The sequence below is a fragment of the Doryrhamphus excisus genome, chromosome 3, assembly GCF_030265055.1.
Source record: "Doryrhamphus excisus isolate RoL2022-K1 chromosome 3, RoL_Dexc_1.0, whole genome shotgun sequence".
NCBI lineage: Eukaryota > Metazoa > Chordata > Actinopteri > Syngnathiformes > Syngnathidae > Doryrhamphus > Doryrhamphus excisus.
Genome location: NC_080468.1, coordinates 22,869,047 through 22,892,770, shown reverse-complemented (window position 1 = coordinate 22,892,770; position 23,724 = coordinate 22,869,047). Strand labels below are relative to the sequence as shown.

Genomic DNA, 23,724 nt, shown 5'->3' with positions numbered 1-23,724 from the left:
GGGTGTTTCTATTGAAATGAAAAAAAAAACAGTAGCAATTTTAACGTTTTCCCATAATACTTTACATCTGGATGGATGGTTTTGTTAAAATAGTTGTTTATTGTAACGCCATAGTTTTGTGTTATTTTTGCAAACATTTTTGCTCTGTCAAAACTTGTCAAAACTTTTGCAATTTGTCGTCACTCATTGGCAATTGGCACAAGTGATGGTACAAATTCTTGAGGAAGAGTTTACTTTTTAAAAGGAGGTCCAGAAATTAACTCATGTAAAGTTTATGTTATTTTAGCAAACTCTGACACACGGAACAGCAAAATATGGCGTAATAATGTTTTCCAATGTAACTTTGCCCCTCCATGTAGTGTAAGTGCAATGGGAAAAATTATCTCGAAGGAGTTTCCTTTAGGACGGGCGCAGAGAAAGGACCAACAAACCAAATTCCTCTACAATATCCATAATTCCACATATAGGGTATGGACAAGTTTGTCTTCTAATTTAAGCTGTAAAACTTTAGGAAACCTTTGTTTCATATGTGAAAAAAGGCTCCACGAATCTCATGAATCCCCTTGTTGCCACAGCTTTATTTCCATAAATCTCCCCTGGAGCAGAAACGTCCTAACAATATTCCCTGGAAAAAAAAAAAACAAAACGCTGATCCCGACTACATGAACATTATTTTCTCTGAATCATCATCATCATAAAGCTGCAGGGATGGGGGGGTTCTAATGCAATTAAACGACACCGCTCGCTTCACAAATTGGATAGAGAGAAGGAGGTAGAGGGGATAATTAAATGGCATTTAAGGAAAATAATGCAATACAATGAGGAGACAATCACATCAGCAGAGCCTAAGTCACACGCTATTAACACTTTGCTTCATTAAATGTGGATTTAAATGCTCTTTTTTTTTTTTGTTGCTATTTTATTTTTTTTGCGTTGTATTTCATTCCTGTTGCAAACAGCAATGGAAAACCAAGCGAGATGTATGTCGCTGGGGGGGGGGGGTATGCTGGAGTCTGCTAGCCAATCGCCATAAGCCTCACAATGCTATGATTGTACTGACTGTAGCAACTGATTGACACGAGGTAAGAAAACGACCAAGTACAGTACATTTGAGCGATAAATTCTCTTAAAACACAATCCTAAATTGATGCTGGCCGTCTCGGCTGCGACACATCACTCATTTTTCAATCTCGCTCTGGCGAGATCTATCATACTCGTTTGGCACCCTCGACTTTGGAAGATGGTCACAGATTCTTCCTCTGGAGGGGTTTAATTCACGCGTTAATGAGACATGGCTATCATTATTCTACTGGAGAGTCTTTTTTATCATCTTTCAATTTGTCTGCCAAAGAGTCACCATTCGGAATTTGCCCGACAAGAAGCCGCAATACTTTTTCTCGTCCCTTCCCCAGTGGACACATTTCTAAATATGAGCCCGGTGATGTCTTTTCGCAGATGATGTTATTAGACGTGCCAGCCTGAGGCATCAGCTGTGTGTGTGTTGGACATCTGTCAAAGCTCCCCCCTCAATCCTCATCGTCCACCCCACCCGTGTTGAAACCAACTGGTCCAGGAATTCCGTGCCAGACTCTTAGCGAGACCCGTCTCTGCTCCGTGTCTGGATGATTATCTCTGGGTATTTTCTGATCGTCAACAAGTAGGGGGTACGGTTAGCAATAGGGAAGACCTCAGAAACGGTTAGTAGCATTTTGATACACTTATAAAGAGGACCTATTATACTCATTTTTCGGCCCTTTGTATTGGGTTGAGACCCGGGTTCACTCCCACCCTCGGCCATCTCTGTGTGGAGTTTGCATGTTCTCCCCGTGCATGCGTGGGTTTTCTCCGGGTACTCCGATTTCCTCCAACATTCCAAAAACATGCTAGGTTAATTGGCGACTGCAAATTGTCCATAGGTATGAATGTGAGTGTGAATGGTTGTTTGTCTACATGTGCCCTGTGATTGGCTGGCGACCAGTCCAGGGTGTACCCCGCCTCTCGCCCGAAGACAGCTGGGATAGGCTCCAGCACCCCCGCGACCCTCGTGAGGATAAGCCGTAGAAAATGAATGAATGAATGAATGTATTGGGTTGTGGACTCCTACAGAGCAGCTACACATGAAAGCTTCCAGAATCTGCACCTATTTCAACTGTATTTCTTTGGATGTCGTGCTTCCCGCGAAAACGGTCTGTTTTAATTTATTCCACCCATGGCCCCCCCTCCAGGGCACAACCATTCCACTGTGGTTGGTCACACTCCAAAGTGCTTAGGAAGACTAAGAGTTGATATCAGGCAGCACGGAGATCGAGTGGTTAGCGTGCAGACCTCACACCTAGGACACCAGGGTTCAATTCCACCCTCTGGCATCTCTGTGTGGAGTGTGCATGTTCTCCCCGTGCATGCGTGGGTTTTCTCCGGATACTCCAGTTTCCTCCTACATTCCAAAAACATGCTAGGCACCACCGACCTGCTAGCTTGACGTTGATTTCTCCTCTGATTTGGGATCAACATTTCCAACATACCTGCATACTCCAGTTTCCTCCCACATTCCAAAAACATGCTAGGTTAATTGGCGACTCCAAATTGTCCATAGGTATGAATGTGAGTGTGAATGGTTGTTTGTCTATATGTGCCCTGTGATTAGCTGGCGACCAGTCCAGGGTGTACCCCGCCTCTCGCCCGAAGACAGTTGCGATAGGCTCCAGCACCCCCGTTGAGTTGATATCTTTTTAAAATGTTCGCTTTCAATCGCTTTCCATCGCTAACAACGTAAATACAGAAGCAGAGCCTTGGCGAAGGCAGAGAGCATATCTCGCCTACAGCCATGCCCAAATTAGGACCACCTATGTGTGACATCACAAAACCTCCAGTTTTACCACGCCCTCTGAAATTGAGCTTTTCAGCCATCCCAAATTTCTCAGCTCACTTTAAAATGACCTGAAACTTTGACATTGTTTAGCATTAGAATACAACATTGTGACTACATTTACAGGTCAGAAAAGCGAAAAAAGCAAGGGTCCCCTTTAAGGTTTTTTTTCTTGAATTCAAAACCACAATTTTATTAATTCATTAATTACTTTTGAGTCCAGTACTGCAATATTTGCTAGTTCTTTTGGACCCAAAGACACAATGTATAAATGGCAGAAAAGTTTAATCAACTAAGCCTTTTTATGCGATGTGTAAAAGCTTGTTTGTTTCTGTATTTTTTCTCAGCATTCTGCTTTTGAAATAGCATAATATACTTAACGTGTATAGGTGGATTCCGTATACACTTGGTATTACGCAATACTGCTTTGTAAAATCCGGCTTCTTGTGTTATTGTTTTGAGTAAGTGGCACTGAACAATATGGATTGAAGGACGACAACCTTTTGTCGTTTACCGCCTTTGAAAATATTAAATACATCACAGAGGTTGCATAACTCCAGTGTATACGCATTTTTTTTTTTTATTCTTTTTGTAAAATGGCTTTTTTTTTGCCTCGCTGTTCTCTGTAAGCAGCACAGACAGACATGGAATTGTTAGACAAACTTGATCTGTCAATTTACAGCAGTTTGGAAGTAGTATAAGATACATAACAGAAGTGGGACGGTGCCTGTGTGCTAGGGTACTCCCTGAGGGTATTCTCCAATACTGCCTGTAAAAGTATTTGTTTCCGTATTTTTTTTATTTTCCAGCAATGCCCGTCCCTGTCCAAATAGAAAGAGAAGACTTTGGCATTCCTCCCTTTCCTGAACTAATGAAAAAAAATCCAATTTGGCTTCTCCTGCTTCATTGCTATGAGTTTTTGGATTGGCTCAAAACTTTGCAAAGGTCACCTAAGGGAGTCTTTTGTTTGCATTATGCATGCAGATAAAGCCAGCGTGGAATTCTTAAATCCACTCCTGGTTGCTTTTTAGCCCCGAATTCCCTCTCTTATAACATGAATCCTCGCTCCTCCGCCAGATTGATTATTGACTGTGTCTCCGAATGCCCTCCTCGCTTCCTCGTTTGCTGCAAATAACATTACACAAGAGTGCAATTAGCACTTGGACTGAGGTCCCTGTTTCTGATAATTCCACTCTAAAATGTGCTGTAGTATAAGTGGACTTCCTAACATAGAAGATTACATATCCTACAGAGGCGCTTATCCTTCCCAGGCTAATCCCCCAGCCCTTGTTTGTACCAATCCAAATCCTTTACTCCCAGTCCATGTTTTGCATTTTTAATGGCCGCCGCTGTATTGCTGTAGTGCCTAATTATGGCTGACATTTATTTTTTTCTTTGAGCACAAAGCTTTGCCGTGTCGGACAGGGAATGTGACTTCCAGGTTTGTGTCAATGAAAAAATATTGACAAAAATGGTGATTAATTTTTAAAAAAAGTTTTGGCCCACAGTTGTGGAGTCTTGAAATGGATTTTATTGATGGCGTTTTGAGATACTGTGATGAAATAATAAGGCCCATTGTTGTGCCATTCATCCACAACTATCACCTAATGTTGCAGCATGATGATACACAGGCCCATGTACAGGCCCCAATACAGTTAAACTACTCTTTTTGGCATGGCCTTTTATTGTGACCAGCCTAAGGCACACCTGTGCAGTCATCATGCTGTTTCGGACTTTTGCGTACATAGAAAGTGAAGTGTACAAATTTCAGTTCAGCTCATGAAAAATGGGAGCAAAGTGTAAATTAATTATGGAATATATTGAAATTCATTATCAATTGTTAATGGATAATTTTATGAAATTTATACATAAATATTTTATATTCCTCTTTATATATGTTACATTTAATTTCTTTATTTATCCAATTTTAGCACAGAAAAACTGATGTCATGATGTCCGCCATGTTGTTGGGTCTAGAAACAGTGCCTCTGAGGAAAAGACAGGAAGCAGAACTGGAGGTAGCAGAAATGAGGATGCTAAGGTTTTCATTGGGAGTGACCAGGATGGATAGGATCAGGAACGAGTACATCAGAGGGACATTACATGTTAGAGGCCTTGGAGATTGTTCGGACATGTCCAGAGGAGAGATAGTGAATATATTGGTAGAACGATTCTGCGTAGAAGAAGACCAAAGAAGAGGTTTATGGATGTAGTGAAGTAGGACATGAGGGTAGTAGGAGATTGATTTGCTGTGGTGACCCCTGAAGGGAAAAGCCCAAAGACAAAGAAGAAGCACAGAAAACTATCCATAATAAATAAAATAATAAATACCTGAGTTGGTAATGAAATTTTAGCTTGAGGAACATCTGGGGGAGCTCAGAGCAGACCTTCACATCGATAGGCGCCAGTTGAGGTGGCTTGGCATCTAGTCCGGATACCTCCTGGAAACATCCCTGTTGAGGGATACCCCAGTCGATAGGAGGCCCCAGAGAAGACCTTGGACGTGCTGGAGGGATTATTTCTCTTATTTCTTGGGAATGCCTTGGTGTCCCCCCTACTGGAACAGGTGGCCAGAGACCGGGAAGTCTGGACTTCCTTCTTAAGACTGCTGCCCTTGTAACCCTGAAGCGGATGAGCATAAAAGAATAGAAAAAATTGAATAAAAATGTTAGGAAATAAATGAACAAACCAGTAAAGCTGAAAAAAATAACATAATTCCCCATTAAATGGCAGCTTTTATTACATGTAGTGACATAAGATTTAACATCACAGTATAACAATACAACAATGAAATACAAATCCTATTGTACTTGGTTTCAGTAAATTTATCATAAGCCAGTCGACAAGGGGATGAGGGTAAAAAAAAAAAAACAACTTTGTTGGTATTCAAGTAGCAAAGCGATCTATCATGGAGTGTTTGAGGTCTTGGGTAAGATCAGGCACCTCGAGACGTTCCCTTTTTTTCCAGCCCTGAGAGCATTTGCCTCAACAAGAGAGGAGAGTATTGCTCTCTTTGTTCCCAGACATCCCCCAGGAGGATGTTTGCCCACACCAATCAAACTCTATTCTGAGGACCGCCGGACCCCAACGCTGCCTCCTCCACACTCGCGTGCTTGGCAGGCGCCTCGGGGAAAGAAAGAGTGGGGTGAAGGGTTAGCAACCAGGAAGGCCTCGGAAATTGTCAGAATTTTGATGCACTTTAAGTTTTTTTTTTTTTTTTGGCAGTTTACTAACTTGTCTATTTCTTTGGAATCGAAACCATGTGATGACCGAGACTGTATAAAACCTTTTTTTTCCTGAATAGAATATAGTTACGCTATGATGTTGTTTAAGAAGGTTTTATTAGATTTTTACACTTGGCACAGCATTGGGTAATGATATTGAAATGCGATGCACTGGTGGGATCAGCGTTATTGACATTGGCATTTGATTCAGACGCTGAGCTGAAATTGATGTTGTTTGTTTGTTTGTATCCCCTCTTCCCCCTCCTTCTCCTTCTCCAATCTGACTGGGAATGAAGTGGAAAATTATGCATGTGCAGTTAGTCGGGAGGAAATTGAGACCTGAAGTCTACAATACAAATAAAACAAGCTGGCTAACAAACAACAGAGGTTGACAAATGATAGCGGCCGTTTTTCCTGAGTAGGCGTGGCCTGTGTTGTGTTTGATGGATCATAGGTTGGAAAACGCGGCAAAGCAAAAAACGCACGTCAACTGCAAAAGCGCAAAAGGGTAGAAAATGAATGAATGAATGAACATTAAAAAAACTGTTGGAGGACAGCTGTGTATAAAAAGGCGAAAAGTAGGCTTCGCTACACATCTTAAACTGAAACTCTTTGACTGGTGTTTTTGAAAATTTTTGAAAAAAAAAAACAGAATTAAATTGTCCATAGGTATGAATGTGAGTGTGAATGGTTGTTTGTCTATATGTGCCCTGTGATTGGCTGGCCACCAGTTAAGGGTGTACCCCGCCTCTCGCCCAAAGACAGCTGGGATAGGCTCCAGCACCCCCGCGACCCTCATGAGGAAAAAGCGGTAGAAAATGACTGAATGAATGAACATTAAAAAAACTGAACCCAATGTTGGAGGACAGCTGTGTATAAAAAGGCGAAAAGTAGGCTTCGCTACACATCTTAAACTGAAACTCTTTGACTGGTGTTTTTGAAATTTTTTGAAAAAAAAAAAAACATAATTAAGCTCAACTCCAAATTGTCCATAGGTATGAATGTGAGTGTGAATGGTTGTTTGTCTATATGTGCCCTGTGATTGGCTGGCCACCAGTTAAGGGTGTACCCCGCCTCTCGCCCAAAGACAGCTGGGATAGGCTCCAGCACTCCCGCGACCCTCGTGAGGAAAAAGCGGTCGAAAATGACTGAATGAATGAACATTAAAAAAACTGAACCCAATGTTGGAGGACAGCTGTGTATAAAAAGGCGAAAAGTAGGCTTCGCTACACATCTTAAACTGAAACTCTTTGACTGGTGTTTTTGAAATTTTTTGAAAAAAAAAAAAACATAATTAAGCTCAACTCCAAATTGTCCATAGGTATGAATGTGAGTGTGAATGGTTGTTTGTCTATATGTGCCCTGTGATTGGCTGGCCACCAGTTAAGGGTGTACCCCGCCTCTCGCCCGAAGACAGCTGGGATAGGCTCTAGCACCCCCGCGACCCTCATGAGGAAAAAGCGGTAGAAAATGAATGAATGAATGAACATTAAAAAAACTGAACCCAATGTTGGAGAACAGCTGTGTATAAAAAGGGAAAAAGTAGGCTTCGCTACACATCTTAAACTGAAAATGTTTGATCATATCTGATATACTGCATTGAAATGACATTTTCTGCAGTCTTTATGAATCTCCTGCAAAAACACAAAGATCCTCTATATGGCAGGAACACTGCAAAAATGCTAGTCAAAGATCCTTTATAGGACAGGAGTGCTCTGCTGTTATTAACACATGTCCAAGAATTACACCCTGGCTGAGGTCATATACATCCATCATAACAATAACCCTGCCAATACTCCTGACCTGTTTTGTAGAAAAGTGCTGATGTCAGCACAAATACACGGGGCAATATATTGATGCTTTAGCTTGAAAGGAAATCCATACATGCTGTTCACCGCTGAGGTCACACTATAAATATACAGAATAAATAAATATATATATAATATCGCTCATCTCTAATATCCCGGTTTTGCCACAGGGGCTGAAATCAGAGCGTTTAGTCACCTGCTGTCCGCTAATGTGCTTCCTTTTAGCTTGTGTCCAAAATCAAGCCTGGCTGTAATGACTTGTTTGTGGGGCCGAGTGCCAGTTGCTTCTGGTGGCTGATTAATGGCCAACTGTTGTCATGGCAACCTACCTTAGCTAACCTAAAGTCATGCTAGTTGTTGCGCTTCTATGCATTGAAACGGCCCCGTTAACGTAGAAGATCTTTGACTCGCAGTGAGAGTTCCTTCACATAGATCAGGGGTCTCAAACACGCGGCCCGCGGGCCATATGTGGCCCGCAGGACACTAGTTTGAGGCCCCCGCCTTGATATGAAAGTTGAATGTTAGTGCGGCCCGCACAAGTTTGATATAGATGCTGTATTGTATCATGTACCCAGAAAAAATTATTACGTTTGATTAATGTTCATGTTAAAGGTTAAATAACTGTTAATAGTTATCCTCCCTATCCGTGTGGAAGTGGTAAGTTTTTGGCTATTGAAGTTTAGAGGAAATAACCTGAAGGCTACCGTTTAGGTCGCTAGCGCTCTAGTTTGCAAGTTAGCATGTGTCTCAAGACCCTGCAGTTGCGCAATATGTTGTAAATAAAAAGAGTATAAATGTGACTATAGTCGTGTTTTGTCATGTCTACAGGGCTCTAATAATGCTTTGTTCATTTTAATCTGAAAAAAATAATTTGTCTACCCACCAACTATATGTGGTTTCTTAAGTTTTTATTATTTGCCGTTTTATTGTTATTATTATATTTATTTATTTATTACTGATTGATTGATTTTCTTTATTCTTGATTTGTTTATTTATTTTGCATCTTATTTTGTATAGAAAAATGTAAGATATTTGAGAACAGTGGAATGTTTTATCAGAGCTTTAGTTATATTTAAGTTTATTCATTTTTCTGTTTTTAATAAATGCGTTTTTTTTTTTTTTTTGAAAACCTGATGTAGCCCAGTCTCGCCCAGACTTGAGCTCCAGTGGCCCCCAAGTAAATTGAGTTTGAGACCCCTGACATAGATGATCTATGAGAAGCATTTTTGGAGGATTATTGTGTGGCCTAAATCCTTAAAAACATGCTAACATTGTGAATCTTTGACTTGTATTTCATTCAGAAACATTTAAAAATAAAGCATGACTTAATTTGCAGTTTAAAATATGATACATGTATGCAAAAATATGTCAAAAGTATGTCAAATGTTGTTTTTGTATATTTTTCCAATGGTGCACATTTGTGCAGGAATCTGACACATGATCTTTAATGATTAGATTGTCTATGATCCACTCGCAGCCATAATCTGCTGTAATCTCTGCAAAGCGATACGATTGGTAGCACTGACATTTAACCCTTTTACTCCTTAATCCCCCACCAAAAAATCCAGATTAGTGTAATCAGATTGTTTATGTTGGAGATAATAAATAGAAAGGCTTTATTATGAGGACAAGAGAAAATGAACGAATGAATTTATTATGCGCAAATATCTCGAAGAAAACACTATTGCTCTTTATTTATCATTATTTTGTATAATGTATCATGGAAATATTTTTATTTTGACACTATTATGGCAATATAAAATATAATGCAATATATTATACATATAAACAACAAATTTTCAACATTATTTTTGTCCAAAGTATAATTTGATATACCCTTTAGTTTGTGATTATGTATGCTTCTGATGAAGAAATGCATTGTAAATAAAAATAAAATGACATATAATTAAAAACTACTGCAAAATAAGTACATGTATTATTAGTTTTACATCTTTAAATGTATTAAATATAAAATACTTTGTATTTATTCACTTGCAATGATACTATTTTGGAATTGTGTATGTAATTTCCTGACCAGAGGATACAAGAGACGATCTTTTGTTGTTTTTCAAGAAACCTCACCACAACAATACGTCTCCAAACTTGATACTTAGTGTTATCTGATGGGGTCACGCACACACACACACACACACGCACACACTCACACACACACACACACACAGGTAACACATTGTAATGAAGTGAGATTATGTTGCAGCCTTGTGAACAATGCCTGAGACGATGGGCGTGGCTGAAAGTAAACATGCAAATGAGATGAATATGAATCAATCCTAGCAGTTTGATTGATGAGCACTCAAAAGGACATAATTAAAACTGTGATTATCATTTCCTTTTCAGTTTTTCAGGATGTGAGGGCGTCTTGAGTGTGACTGATAGCTTGGAGTGCTAGAATAAAAATACTCTATATGACAGGATTGCTATTGTGCGTACGTCAAACTTATGTTTGTGTTTTTTTTTTTTCCAGGGGGAATCTGACATAAGCGTATAGTGGTGATCTGTCTGCTACCAGACCTCAGTGCTGACCTCCGCCGTGACCTTTAGCAGCGGGCGGTAAGAGGGGGAGGCCATGTGGACCGCACGCCTGCTAGTCCTCGCCAGCCTCTTTGCACCGGCCGCTATGGGTAAGTCTTTTATGTTTTTATTCTTATTGCTTGTTATTGCCAGATTTGCTTTTTTCTGATCAAAATAACAGTTTGTGTTTAATTGTTAGCTTGTGTTTAGTGCAAGCTAACATTGCCTACTGTGCTGAAATAACACAAACCAAAGATCTAGAGCAGGGGTCTCAAACACGCGGCCCACGGGCCAAATGTGACCCGCAGGACACTAGTTTGAGGCCCCCACCTTGATATGAAAGTTTAATGTTAGTGCGCAAATTTGATATGGATGCTATATGGTATCATGTACCCCGAAAAAAATATTACGTTTGATTAATTCATGTTAAAGGTTAAATAACTGTTAATAGTTATCCTCCCTATATGTGTGGAAGTGGTAATTTTTTGGCTATATCCCACACATGAAATAAACACCTTGTGGCACCGTAGCAAGCGAATACAACACACAAGAATGCCAGGTGCATTCACAGACATCGGGTTATTTTCAGGTTTTCACTATTTCACAGTGATGGGCCTTGGCTCATCATTTGAGACTTAATACTCGATAGAATAATAATAGTAATAATACAATAAATCACACTACAGTGTTGTTTTGCTATTTTACTTTTTCGTTCTTCTTAACCACTTTTTAAAACTTTCAGGCCTGGAGATCATTTCGGTTTAATTTGCTGTTTTTAGTGTTTTTTTTTTTTTTACTTTCAGACCCAGAGGATTGTTTTCCTGTAAATGAAGCCATTTAAATATAGATTAAAAAAAGGCGTAAGAGTGGTCACTGTGCACAAAATGTGTTAGTGGATTTTGTTGAATATTGCTATCATTGTGCATGCGGAAGGAGACCCTCACTAAAGCCCCATCCACCCCCTGTCCCCAGAGAGGACCGACAGTGTGTCCTCTGGAGAATGCTGTCCTACTTTAGGATCTATAGTCCCCCCCACTCCTTTTTTTCCCTTGTCACACAAGACAAGCACTGACGTGCACAGTGCAGCATTGACATGTAGCTGGACAATAGAAAAACGTAGTACACACAGTGAATAATTAATTATTTAATCAGTTAGCATTAGTGGGGACCATGATGGTGATTACAGAGACAGCGGATGAATGCTGAAGGACAAGCAGTTCCATTGCAGTTCATGTGCACGACATTCCCTGTGAATGCTTAAGTCTCAGCATTCATAGTAGCATTGTTGTGCGTTAAAAATGTGTCAATGCTGAGAGACAATCATTCATACTAATCCATTTTCTATACCGCTTATCCTCACTAGGGTATGCTAGAGCCTATCCCAGCTGACTTTAGGCAAGAGGCGGGGTGCACTCTGGACTGGTCGCCAGCCTCATGTTAAACAATGTCAAAGTTTCAGGTCATTTTAAAGTGAGCTGAGAAATTTGGGATGGCTGAAACACTCAATTTCAGAGGGCGTGGTAAAACTGGAGGTTTGTGATGTCACACATAGGCGGCCCTTATTTGGGCATGGCTGTAGGCAAGATATACTGTCTGCCTTCGCCGAGGCTCTGCTTCTGTATTTACGTTGTTAGCAATGGATATTGAAAGTGAACATTTTAAAGAGAGGCGGGGTACACAGGGCACATATAGACAAACAACCATTCACACTCACATTCATACCTATAGACAATTTGGAGTCGCCAATTAACCTAGCATTTTTTTTGGAATGTGGGAGGAATCCGGAGTACCCGGAGAAAACCCACTCACGCACAGGGAGAACATGCAAACTCCACACAGAGATGGCCAAGGGTGGAATTGAACCCTGGTCTCCTAGCTGTGAGGTCTGCGCCGTGCCGCCCGATATCAACTCTTACTCCAAGTCTTCCTACGCACTTTGGAGTGTGACCAACCACAGCGGAGTGGGTGTGCCTGGAGGGGGGGGGGCATGGATGGCGACGACATCCAAATAAATACAGTTGAAATAGGTGCAGATTCTGGAAGATCTAGAAAGCTTTCATGTGTAGCTGCTCTGTAGGAGTCCACAACCCAAATACAAAGGTCCGAAAAATGAGTATAATAGGTCCACAAGATACCCGAGCAGGGAATCGAACTCGGATCTCCTAACCGTGTGTCCTGCGACCACTTCAGCATAGCTTATAAGACACAAGCATTGTGTCAAAATATAATGCTGAGAGCCGAGAATTCACACTAATTATAACAACATAAGAAGTAAGAAAACGGTAAAATGTCAGCGATGTTAGCCGTTTGATAAACATACAAACAAAAAGCTGTGCCATAGTTTTTTGGTCACAGTGAATAACAATAGAAAACCAATGCAGCAAAACAACACTGCAGCACATTCATCATGTGTTTTCAGTGCATGTAAAAAGCTCCGGGGAAAAGATTTGATATTTATTCCTCTTAATACCGTCCTGCGGAATCAGGAGACGGCGGGAGCGCTCATAATAGATGGAAGTGTGGTGTCTTGCCGATTTTTCCTGCTTGGAAAACGAGCGCATTCATCAAGGAGGCAAGCAGATGGTCTAAATTGGGAGCCACAACATCAAGGCCTATGAAGGGAATCAGTCGGCATTCATCCATGCTCGCCGTACTGTTTTCAACTGGCAATTACTGCAATTCACACAGTAGTAATTGTAGGGTACGGAATATACATCACAAAACTGTCGTATTAGCTAACCAAAAACATTCAAAGTATCTGGGCTCAATATTGAACATTCCAAAAAATGCTGTTATATTTTAAATATTATTATATTTTGTACCCTCACAGCTAGGAGAACAGGGTTCAATTCCACCCTCGGCCATGTCTGTGTGGAGTTTGCATGTTCTCCCCGTGCATGCGTGGGTTTTCTCCGGGTACTCCGGTTTCCTCCCACATTCCAAAAACATGCTAGGTTCACATACTAGGACACTCCAAAGTGCCCATAGGTATGAATGTGAGTGTGAATGGTTGTTTGTCTATATGTGCCCTGTGATTGGCTGATGACCAGTCCAGGGTGTACGCCGCCTCTCGCCCGAAGACAGCTGGGATAGGCTCCAGCACCCCCCGCGACCCTCGTGAGGAAAAAGCGATAGAAAATGAATGAATGAATGAATTATATTTTGTATTTTTGTGCATTGCTATGATATGCTGGTATGAATTAGCCGCCATTATGTTCCTGAATTTGACATTCAAGCTTGGTTCTTTGCATTAATTGATGCACAACAGTGTTTTTTGTGCTTTCTAAACATCCTACTTCCGAGTTAGCAAGTTAACAGAAATAGAGACGGTTTGGCTAGTCCACCAATGCAGCGAACAAGGTGATGCTGCGTCACCGTGGTAATCAAAATGGTGCTTTTTAACATCAAACAACGACGTATGTTAAAGCTAAAAAGTACTGCAGTTCCGCATTGCTCAGGTACATTGCACGGTTAGCTGCGTTGGCACCTCATTCCGTCTCCTTCGGCAGGGCGCCGCCTCCATCCTGCTTGAGGCGTCCTTGGATTTGCCTAATTTACTTAATTAATTAAACAAATGATTTATTCCACCTCATATTTCAAAGAGAGGAAGTGAGGAGGTAGTGAAAGTTATTTGTTGAGGCCAGCGAGGGGTGTTGTGTTGTGACAAGCAAGGAGCCTCTTGAAGCGTTGCAAATATGCACACTGGATGTCACTCATTCTTTTTTTTTTCTAATTATATTTGCATCTCAATGCGACAGGAGTTTGCATACATAAATATGCAGTCAAAATATTGATCAAGTGAGTGCTTTTTTATAATACAACGCTGGCGACAGGAGAAGACGTAAGATAAACAAGTCGGTGGCCTGTTATTCAAGATTTGTTTGTATTAACTTTATTGAAATCAAACAACATATGCCAGTGCTTCTGAAATAGTGGGGGGGTCGGAAAGGTGCCGGGGGACTATACTCATAATTTTTTTTTTTCGGATGGACATTTTGGAAGTGTAATGATGCTGGTGCCAGCAGCTCATGCAGTGGTTTGTACAAAGTACATTCATCAATATTACAGGTTCTCAATAGTGTTTCAAATTAGGGGGCGTGTGAAAAAAATTCTGTCCCAACCATATGTAAAGAAATGCTGTTGCCGGGCAGAAAAGCCATGCAATTATTCCCACCCCCCACCCGGGGAGTGAGCCTGCTGAGAGTCAAGCATTTACACTGGTGATGCTCAGACAACCACAATGTTATTGTAATTGTGTGTCTCCAATGATGTTTTGTGTAATGTTGAGACAAGCATTCACACATTTTTTTTTGCATCATGAAATACAAAATATGAACGCTGAGGGACCAGCATTTATGCTGCTATTTTTCATCAGAAATATATTTTTTAATGCTGAGAGACTAGCATTCATACTACTGTTATTGTGCACCACAAAATACCTTGTGTGGATGCTGAGAGATGAGCATTGATACTGTTATTTTGTGTCAAAACATCATTGTGTACCATAAAAATGTGAATGATAAGAGACAAACATTCATATTACTGTTATTTTGTGTTGTTATTGTGGGAGTGCACATATGACACACATGTATGTGCTGCCCAAGAGACCAATATAAATAAAATTTATTATTATTATTATTATAGGTGTGAATTGACAGCCACGTTTCCGTCAGACTACCTTGGGGCAGCTGTGTCTACAAATGTACATTACCACCACTAGTGTAATGGGTTCACTTTGGGTGCCTTGAATATACTATATAAAATCTAATCCATTATTATTATTATTATTATTATTATTATTGATGTTGATACACAAGCAATCAGGCGAGTGATTGTGTGCGTCCAAATATATACATATGAACCTTGCTTGGTTTAATTAATTAGTTCCAGAGGGTCAGACTTTAACCAAAACGGATGTTAACCAAATAAAATGTTCCCCACAAAATAATGTAAATCTGTGGTGATGGTGGTTGATTTTGCTGCCATTGTAGATCAACAGTCACGTAATTTTGCTCTTTCATTTGTTATTTATATGAAGAATTGTTTTATTCATGTAAAAATATTTCCGAGTCAACCAGTGATGACATCATAGACAGGCGACATAGATGACTTCCAGTTCTGTTTGCCATTTTGTTTAGCTAGCTAATAGGATGCTAACTAGGAAGGACATTTGTGATAAAAAAAACAATAATAATATTATTGTGATAATAATAAATAAAATACATTAACACAGTTGGAGTCATGCATTGTATGAACAACAAATTTAAGCGGGAAACACACTAGCCAGAGCGGAGGCTAACTGATGTATATATCACTATATATATTTTTAACGCTGAGAAACATGCACTAACATAAAGAAGCACAATATTATTTCTATTGTATGTCATGAAATGTGTTGTGTGAAAGCTGAGCCTAGCATTTATACCGCTATTTAGTGTATAAAATATGTCAATACTGAGAGACAACCATTTATGCTGCTTTTGTGTTTTCCAAAAATATATTTTCTTACCTAGGAAAAATGACCAATTGCAAATGTTGAGATATCAGCACAATATTATCACTCTGTGTTGTTGTTGTACTGTGTGTGAATGCTGTTGAAAAAAGCTAGTATTCATGCTAACGTTATTATGCGACAAAATGGGGGGTGCTTAGAGACACACAATCACGTTAGTGTTATTGTGCCTCAACAATGTATTGTGACACACATATGAAAAATGTTGTGTCAGAGCTGAGAGACAATCATTCATACTATTATTCTGTATTGCTAAATATTTTGTATACATGCTGTGACACCACCAAAAATGTAACCAGAATTTCATATTTTCAATGCTGAGAGACAAGTATTAACATTAATTTTATCATGTGTCACAGATCATGCAATTGTGAAGAAATTGTGTGTGTGTGTTAGCGAAGATAAAAGGCTAGTATATAAAATACACTGTAATTCCCGCGTAAAGTACCAGAACTGTAAACGACTTGACCTTGGCGTCTTTCCAAGCATAGAGGCGATGTCGTTAGCAGTCGGGCGCTACATCTATTGTCCCTCTGTCCTTCCTTTTTATTGTGATGAGAGTTCGATTAATAAGAAAATGGCTTCTCAATGGAGGAACCTTCTTTTGTATGGAAATGACCCCACTGTAGCTCCCCTATCGATTTGCCTGAGAGACAATCACAACATTATTCAATCGCAAAACTGAAGGAGGAGAAGAAAAAAACACCAATAGATGTATAATATAAAGTGGTATAGTTTGCATTGCAATCAAGATTTAGTGGGGAAAATCGGCCTGAAAGGTCAAATTATGAGACTGCTCATCGAGCATTGAAAGGATTAACATAACAACAATAAGTGTGATTAAAACCATAGAACAGAGGTAGGGAACCTATGGCTCGGGAGCCAGGTAGGGCTCTTTTGATGACTGTATCTGGCTCTCAAGCATTTACCACAATAAACATGTATGTTTGCTAACATTTTAAAGTAAACATCACATAAATCACTGTTAAAAATAATATTAAAAATCAAAACTTTCTTATGCATTTTAATTCGTCCATCTATTTTCTACTGCAATATGGCCGACCATATCCATCTTTCTTGATGATATTTTCCAGGTCAAACACCAAAACTTGATTATTACTGGGTAATGCGGTAGTCTACCTCGGTCATTGAGATGTCAAAAAAACATGTAAATGTAAACTTTCCTCCTTTAGTCAAATAGTCACCTAGCTAACGCTGCAGAACCAAGCCTTTTGACGAAGATGGCCAAAAGAATGAAATACGTGTACTGAATATGGTTCAAAACTATGCAGCAGCAGAAGTTGCATTAATGGCAGCAAGTATTTGATTTATTATTGGACACTGCGCTGCTCACGAAAGTGTGCTGGCCACACCCCATTGGCGTGGGGTAGTGTGCCTGGTCTACGTAATTAGAGCCCATTATATCTAAAACTGTTGGTCTTACATACAAATGCACACATTTTATTGCATTCAATATTTTAAAAAATGTATATGGCTTTCACAGATACACATTTTAAAATATCTGGCCTTCATGGCTCTCTTAGCCAAAAAGGTTCCCGATCCCTGCCATAGAAGCTTACAAAAAAAATGTCAGGAGAAGAAAAAAAATACAGGGGTCAAAATACAATTGAACCCTGATGTTGTCAATCATCTGGATGCCCACTTTAAGGTGGCCGCTTTAAAAAAAAAAAAAAAAATAGAAATAGTAAAAAAAAAAAAAAAAGTAATATATACCTTATAGGGGCAAACCTTGAGTGCACCAAACATTTGTAGTTTGACCAAAATTTGAAGGAAAACATTTTTGGTTGATTCTTTTTTGTTTGCCTGAGGGCCAGTGCATATCTTAATATCCTAACGAATTTATTTTGAAAAACCATGATAGAGTGAATTGCAAAGTGGCGAGGGACGACTATATTTCTGTTTTACTTCACTTGGCCCCTTTTAATGCTTGAAAATGGGGTAAACCATGCGTAAAAATTTGATTAAATATGCATTTATTTACTTATAAGCCATATTCAACCATGAAGCAGCATGATTTATGAATTAATTTTTTTTTATAAAACGGTTATAGAGTGTGATAAAAAGATTTTGATCATGTCTGAAAGCTTCCACAGCCATTGATAGCCGTTGAGTATTACCTTTTAAAACGGCACTAGGTGACCTTCCTGTTCAAATGCCGTTGCAGTAGTTTTACTTGATTGTAGTTTTATTATACCGAGGTTCGCCTTATCTTTACACTTTTATGACAGTAATCATCCATAATTGATGTGTTTATGGGAATGGGAAATCCACATTTGCGCAAATACAAATGTGCATCCTCTTCCTATTATTAACCTATTAACCTCGCCGTCAATACCCGTCCTCGTTAAATGCCCCCCCCCCATTACACCCCACTACACCCCTACAGTATGCAGTACCAATTTAAACAGCATCACTCAACTGATTCTCACCGTCTTCCCGATAGCAGGGATGCTAATTCATTTATGGGGCAGACGTACGGTCAACACGACTATAAAACACGCAGGTGTTTAACCCCGCCCTGACACCCGCCGTGCTGCTGTCAATCATAGTGTGGCGTGCGAGCACTTGGAGACTCCTAATATCAAGGTGCTATTGATTTTTCATTCATTATAGAAAGATATAAAAAGTGAAGGGAATTTGTTAGCAGCGTGCCAAAAGGGGGTGGTGTTGTAGCTTTTTACTGCACGTCCAAGGTGGCCTGAGATGGGGCAATTCTGGATTGCAGCGATTGCACCGTACACCCAAAAATGGTGGCATTTGAACCGCTGTCATGCAAGCGTCCGTCACCAGATTTTCAAAGTACTAACTATGCTTGTCTTTTAACAGTAGTTAGAGTTTTTACACTTTTTAACTCTTGCAACAATTAAAAATGCAAGATAAATGCAATGCATATCACTCTTATATCATCAAAGCAAAAAAATGGAACACAAAGATGAAAAATAATCATTATATTATCATTATATTGGTCCTGTTCTTCACTGTCTTTGCAAGGAAGAGCATTTCTTTCATTCATTAATTTTCTGAATAATTGATAATCAATCCATTTATTTGTTTTCTATACTGCTTATCCTTATCCTCATAATAATAATCATTTCTTGTTTATTATTACTCATTCATTCATTTTCTGTACCGCTCAGGCGTGCTGGAGCCTATCCCAGCTGTGTTCCGGCGAGAGGCGGGGTACACACTGGACTGGTCGCCAGCCAATCACAGGGCACATATAGACAAACAACCATTCACACTCACATTCATACCTATGGACAATTTGGAGTCGCTAATTAACCTAGCATGTTTTTGGAATGTGGGAGGAAACCGGAGAACCCGGAGAAAACCCACGCATGCACGGGGAGAACATGCAAACTGATTGATAATCATAATAATAATCATTTTTTGTTTGTTATTATTTTTTTATTTTATTTGGAGAATGATGCTGTGCTAATTTTATGCACAATTCCTTCAGTCATCCGAAAATACTTTTTATAAAAAAGTCTTACATGTCTTATAATATTTTATTTTTTGTTTTACTAATTTCTCACCACATTTCAAGCACACTGGCGAGTAAGTGGAATATATCCATTCACAATTAATCTCTGTATTTTATTGTGATATTTTCTATTTTAGGGACGTATTCATGGTTATGGCTAGATTACCGCTGGGGTAGCACACTTTCAATATGTCTTTTTTGTGCCTCACTGACCCTTACCCCCTTTTGCTTGCTCATCCAATCAGCAGTCAGAACACAGTGTAGATGTAGTCATGAATGACTCCTGCCAGTCATTATGGGGTATAAGGCTGCAAAATATCAGAAGAATGTGGACAGGGGTGAGTCATGCCAGTTGAAATATTCAGAAATTATGATGGCTTGTTGTCAAAGTTCACTTCTGGTCACATGACGGCAACAGGGTTGGCGGTGGAGCCAGTATTTTAAAATGTAAATACCTTAGTACTGTTTCAGGGTTCAACGTCGTTTCCGTGTTGATGACAGGCAGAAATGATAAAATACCTGAAAATGTAAAACACAAGTATGGTAATGATAAACAATACTTCCATTTTACTTTATATTTTTGTTGCAAGCTACAAAAATGCAAAGAAATGTCAAGTCGTTTAGTAGTTCTTCACAATGAGAGCAGCAAATACTTTAACACACCAGCTCACTTCTCCGGCTAATAAATCCTTGGCAACATTGCACAAAAAAAAAAAAAAAAAATCTTAGCAGTTTTTTTTTAAGTGTGATATCACAGCTCCGCACCTGATTCTGTGAAAACACGCATGGCGTGTTTCTCCGGTGTGTTGGATTGGTGCGTGTCCACATGATTTGTCTGGCAAGCACGTATACACCATTGCTATTTCTATTATTTCGCGCTTGTTATTTTAACATGAAAAAGCTGTCGTTTTTTAATGTGACGCTGATCAAAAGAGGATGTCGGCACGCTGGAGCGTAGCCACTGCAGCGAATTGCTAACAATGATGACATCACTCCTTCATTTGGTGGATCATTCTGGATACACCATGGCTCTGTCGAATATGCATCCATTAATCCATTTTCTATACCGCTTATCTTCGCTAGGGTTGCGGGTGTACTGGAGCCTATCCCAGCCAATCACAGGGCACATATAGACAAACAACCATTCACACTCACATTCATACCGATGGACAATTTGGAGTCACCAATTAATCTAACATGCATGGTTTCCAACTCAATTTATTAAAATTTTTCTTTAAAAACATTAAAAAGGGCGGCACGGTGGTTAGTGGTTAGCGCGCAGGCCTCACAGCAAGGAGACCAGGGTTCAATTCCACCCTCGGCCATCTCTGTGTGGAGTTTGCATGTTCTCCCCGTGTATGCGTGGGTTTTCTCCGGGTACTCCGGTTTCCTCCCACATTCCAAAAACATGCTAGGTTAATTAGCGACTCCAAATTGTCCATAGGTATGAATGTGAGTGTGAATGGTTGTTTGTCTATATGTGCCCTGTGATTGGCTGGCCACCATTTCCAGGGTGTATCCCACCCCTGCGACCCTCGTGAGGAAAAAGGGTAGAAAATGAATGAATGAATGAACATTAAAAAAAAACTGAACCCAATGTTGGAGGACAGCAGCTGTATAAAAAGGGAAAAAGTAGGCTTTGCTACACATCTTAAACTGAAACTCTGCCAAATGTTTTGTCATATCTGATATACTGCATAGAAATGACATTTTCTGCTGTCTTTATGAATCTCCTGCAAAAACACAAAGATCCTCTATATGGTAGGAACACTGCAAAAATGCTAGTCAAACATCCTCAAAATGTTCTGAAACACCCACTGCTAGTCCAAGACCTCCTGAATGACACATGTACTTCCCGTTTGGGAAAGTAAAAGAGAGTGAGACATCACCTTCCTTACAAAACCCTCTCAGTGTGTGTTTTTTCCAACAAAAGAAAGTCATTATTACGGTGTCATTTTACTTCAATAGATCAATAATACAAAAAAAAAAACCCTAAAGTGCTCCTGTCTTTGAAAACAGTAAAGCCATCAGGGAAATAAAGTAATTGCATCCAGTTTAAGGGATGAAAGCCTTCAATTATGTTCCACTTAATGGGAACAAAACCTTTTCTGAATGTATGGACATTTTTTAGGCATTCAAAGCGGGCTAGCTTTGCACTTCAAGGTCTGTTCATTGTTTTTTTTTTTTTATGCATGTAAAGCTGGACCTGCACTCAATATGTTCATGTCAAAATATACATCTTGTGATCCTCATTCTCACATTAAAATATCAAATATTTAAACACATGTTGCTATGATTTAATTTTGTATTAAAGGTTCAGATTCATATAAGATGCTGGACAAATGGGCGGAACCTCAGATGTCAAAGATGTCACAATGAAACATTGTACACCAACAAAATATTGATACGCTTACATTAACCGTATAACCATCACTATTCATTTCCATGACGGCTGACTTTCTGCGGCGTGTTTAAAAAAAAAAAAAAAAAAAAAAAAGGGTCATTGCCGGAAGCCATGTGTAAACATTTACTTGTTAGAACAAGTAAACATGCATTATTGAAAAGAATTCAAAGAAGTAGTCTTGGAAATCAGCTTCTTACTGTAAAACCAACCCACCCACCCTCCCCTTTTGACAGTGGGAGGGGCGGCATCCTCCACACTCGCTAATTAATCATTTGCTCTGGGGGCGGTACCCGTCCACCATCACTCGACGGGATTTGATGTGTTGAATCAGCTCCCTGCCATCCATCTTTCCTCCATTAATTCAATGAAGCAGCACCTGTTATAAAATGAACATACTGTACACTCACGTAATTAACTAACTGGGAACTACCGAAATTGGATTTTTTTTGTCCGAGTGATGGCGCTGGTGGTCATGAGTTGATACGCTGCGGCCCAAAAGCAGAAAAAAAAATGGATGCAGGGGACCACTTAAGTGATATTCGGCACCTTTTGTTTACTTAACTTACTTTGACCTTGTAGACGTGGAAAATGCAGTGGCAGCATGATAGGTGATGCATGATGATGCAGCCAGACAGACACGCTCTTTCACTTCCTGTGCTGCCTTTAAAACATTTCATGACAAGTAAAAGCAGATTTCTGATCAATAATATTTACTATGATGATTCGTCGCCATGGCATCATTTGTTTTTTTTAATATTTAAATTGACTGTCGGTTGTAATGTCAATTCAAGAGTCTTTTTCACAGATTGAACAAGAAATGCATTAATTAACTTTAAATACTTTTTTTTCCGCTCCTCATCACTCAAGGGCCAAGCATAATAACACATTTTTATGACATTAGATTTTAATATTTGATATTTTATTTCACACTAATTGTGGTCCATATGTAAATAAAAGGCTACACGCTTATCTATATGGCACAGGGGAGCTTACACTACACAATACTACCATGTCCAAAAGATCTACCTCCTACTATAAACATAGAGAATATATACACAGGGCGTCACGGCGGTCGAGTGGTTAGCGACCAGGGTTCAATTCCACCCTCGAATTGCATGTTCTCCCTGTGCATGCGTGGGTTTTCTCCGGGTACTCCGGTTTCCTCCCACATTCCAAAAACATGCTAGGTTACTAGGTACTCCAAATTGTCCACAGGTATGAATGTATCGCCCGAAGACAGCTGGGATAGGCCCAAGCACCTCCCACGAGGTGAGGAAAAAGCGGTAGAAAATGAATGAATGAATATATACACAGTATAAATATGAGTATTCATGTACATTGTAGATGCATTTCAGGGGTACACACAATCAAAATGATGTACCTATTACTATAAAACAGATAGTCGATAGCTGGATAGGCTCCAGCATACCCCCTGCTATCTCAGTGAGGATTAAGCGGTATAGAAAATGATTGGCTGGTTGTCTTGTGTAAAATACTGTATAATAATAATAATACTGTATAATATAATATATATAATATAATACTGTATAATAATAAAATAATGTAAAATTATGTAAAATACACCTGCACTGACTTACGATATGACGCCCATTTTTATGTGAACGTGCACTGAGCACAAAGCTGAGAACCAGACTCGCTATAGTACGTTTTTTCATGAAAGTTTAAATACAAGATGCTGGGGCCAATAAAAAAAAAAACTAGCTGGCCCCAGGCCTCACTTTGGACACCCCTGGACTAAGCCCTTGCTCCTGTCAAATAGACGATCTTGGACTAGCTTGTGTGGTGCATGCATTCATGGATTCTTGTCAAGTTTTTAATAATGTGTTTTTCTGGTGTGGTGTCTCACTTGGCT

At 39.6% G+C, this 23,724-nt stretch overlaps 1 protein-coding gene across 19 annotated transcripts in view; it reads left to right on the top strand.

Annotated features, from left to right (window-relative positions):
• Nucleotides 1–23,724, top strand: part of LOC131124906 (adhesion G protein-coupled receptor L3-like) — a 172,720-nt gene that overhangs the window by 32,829 nt on the left and 116,167 nt on the right. For all 19 annotated transcript variants that reach the window (XM_058065882.1, XM_058065878.1, XM_058065876.1 and 16 more), the window contains exon 3: nt 10,384–10,540. In XM_058065882.1, the coding sequence (XP_057921865.1) occupies nt 10,486–10,540 (55 nt within the window). In that variant the 5' untranslated portion in view covers nt 10,384–10,485. The remainder of the gene's footprint in view (nt 1–10,383; nt 10,541–23,724) is intronic.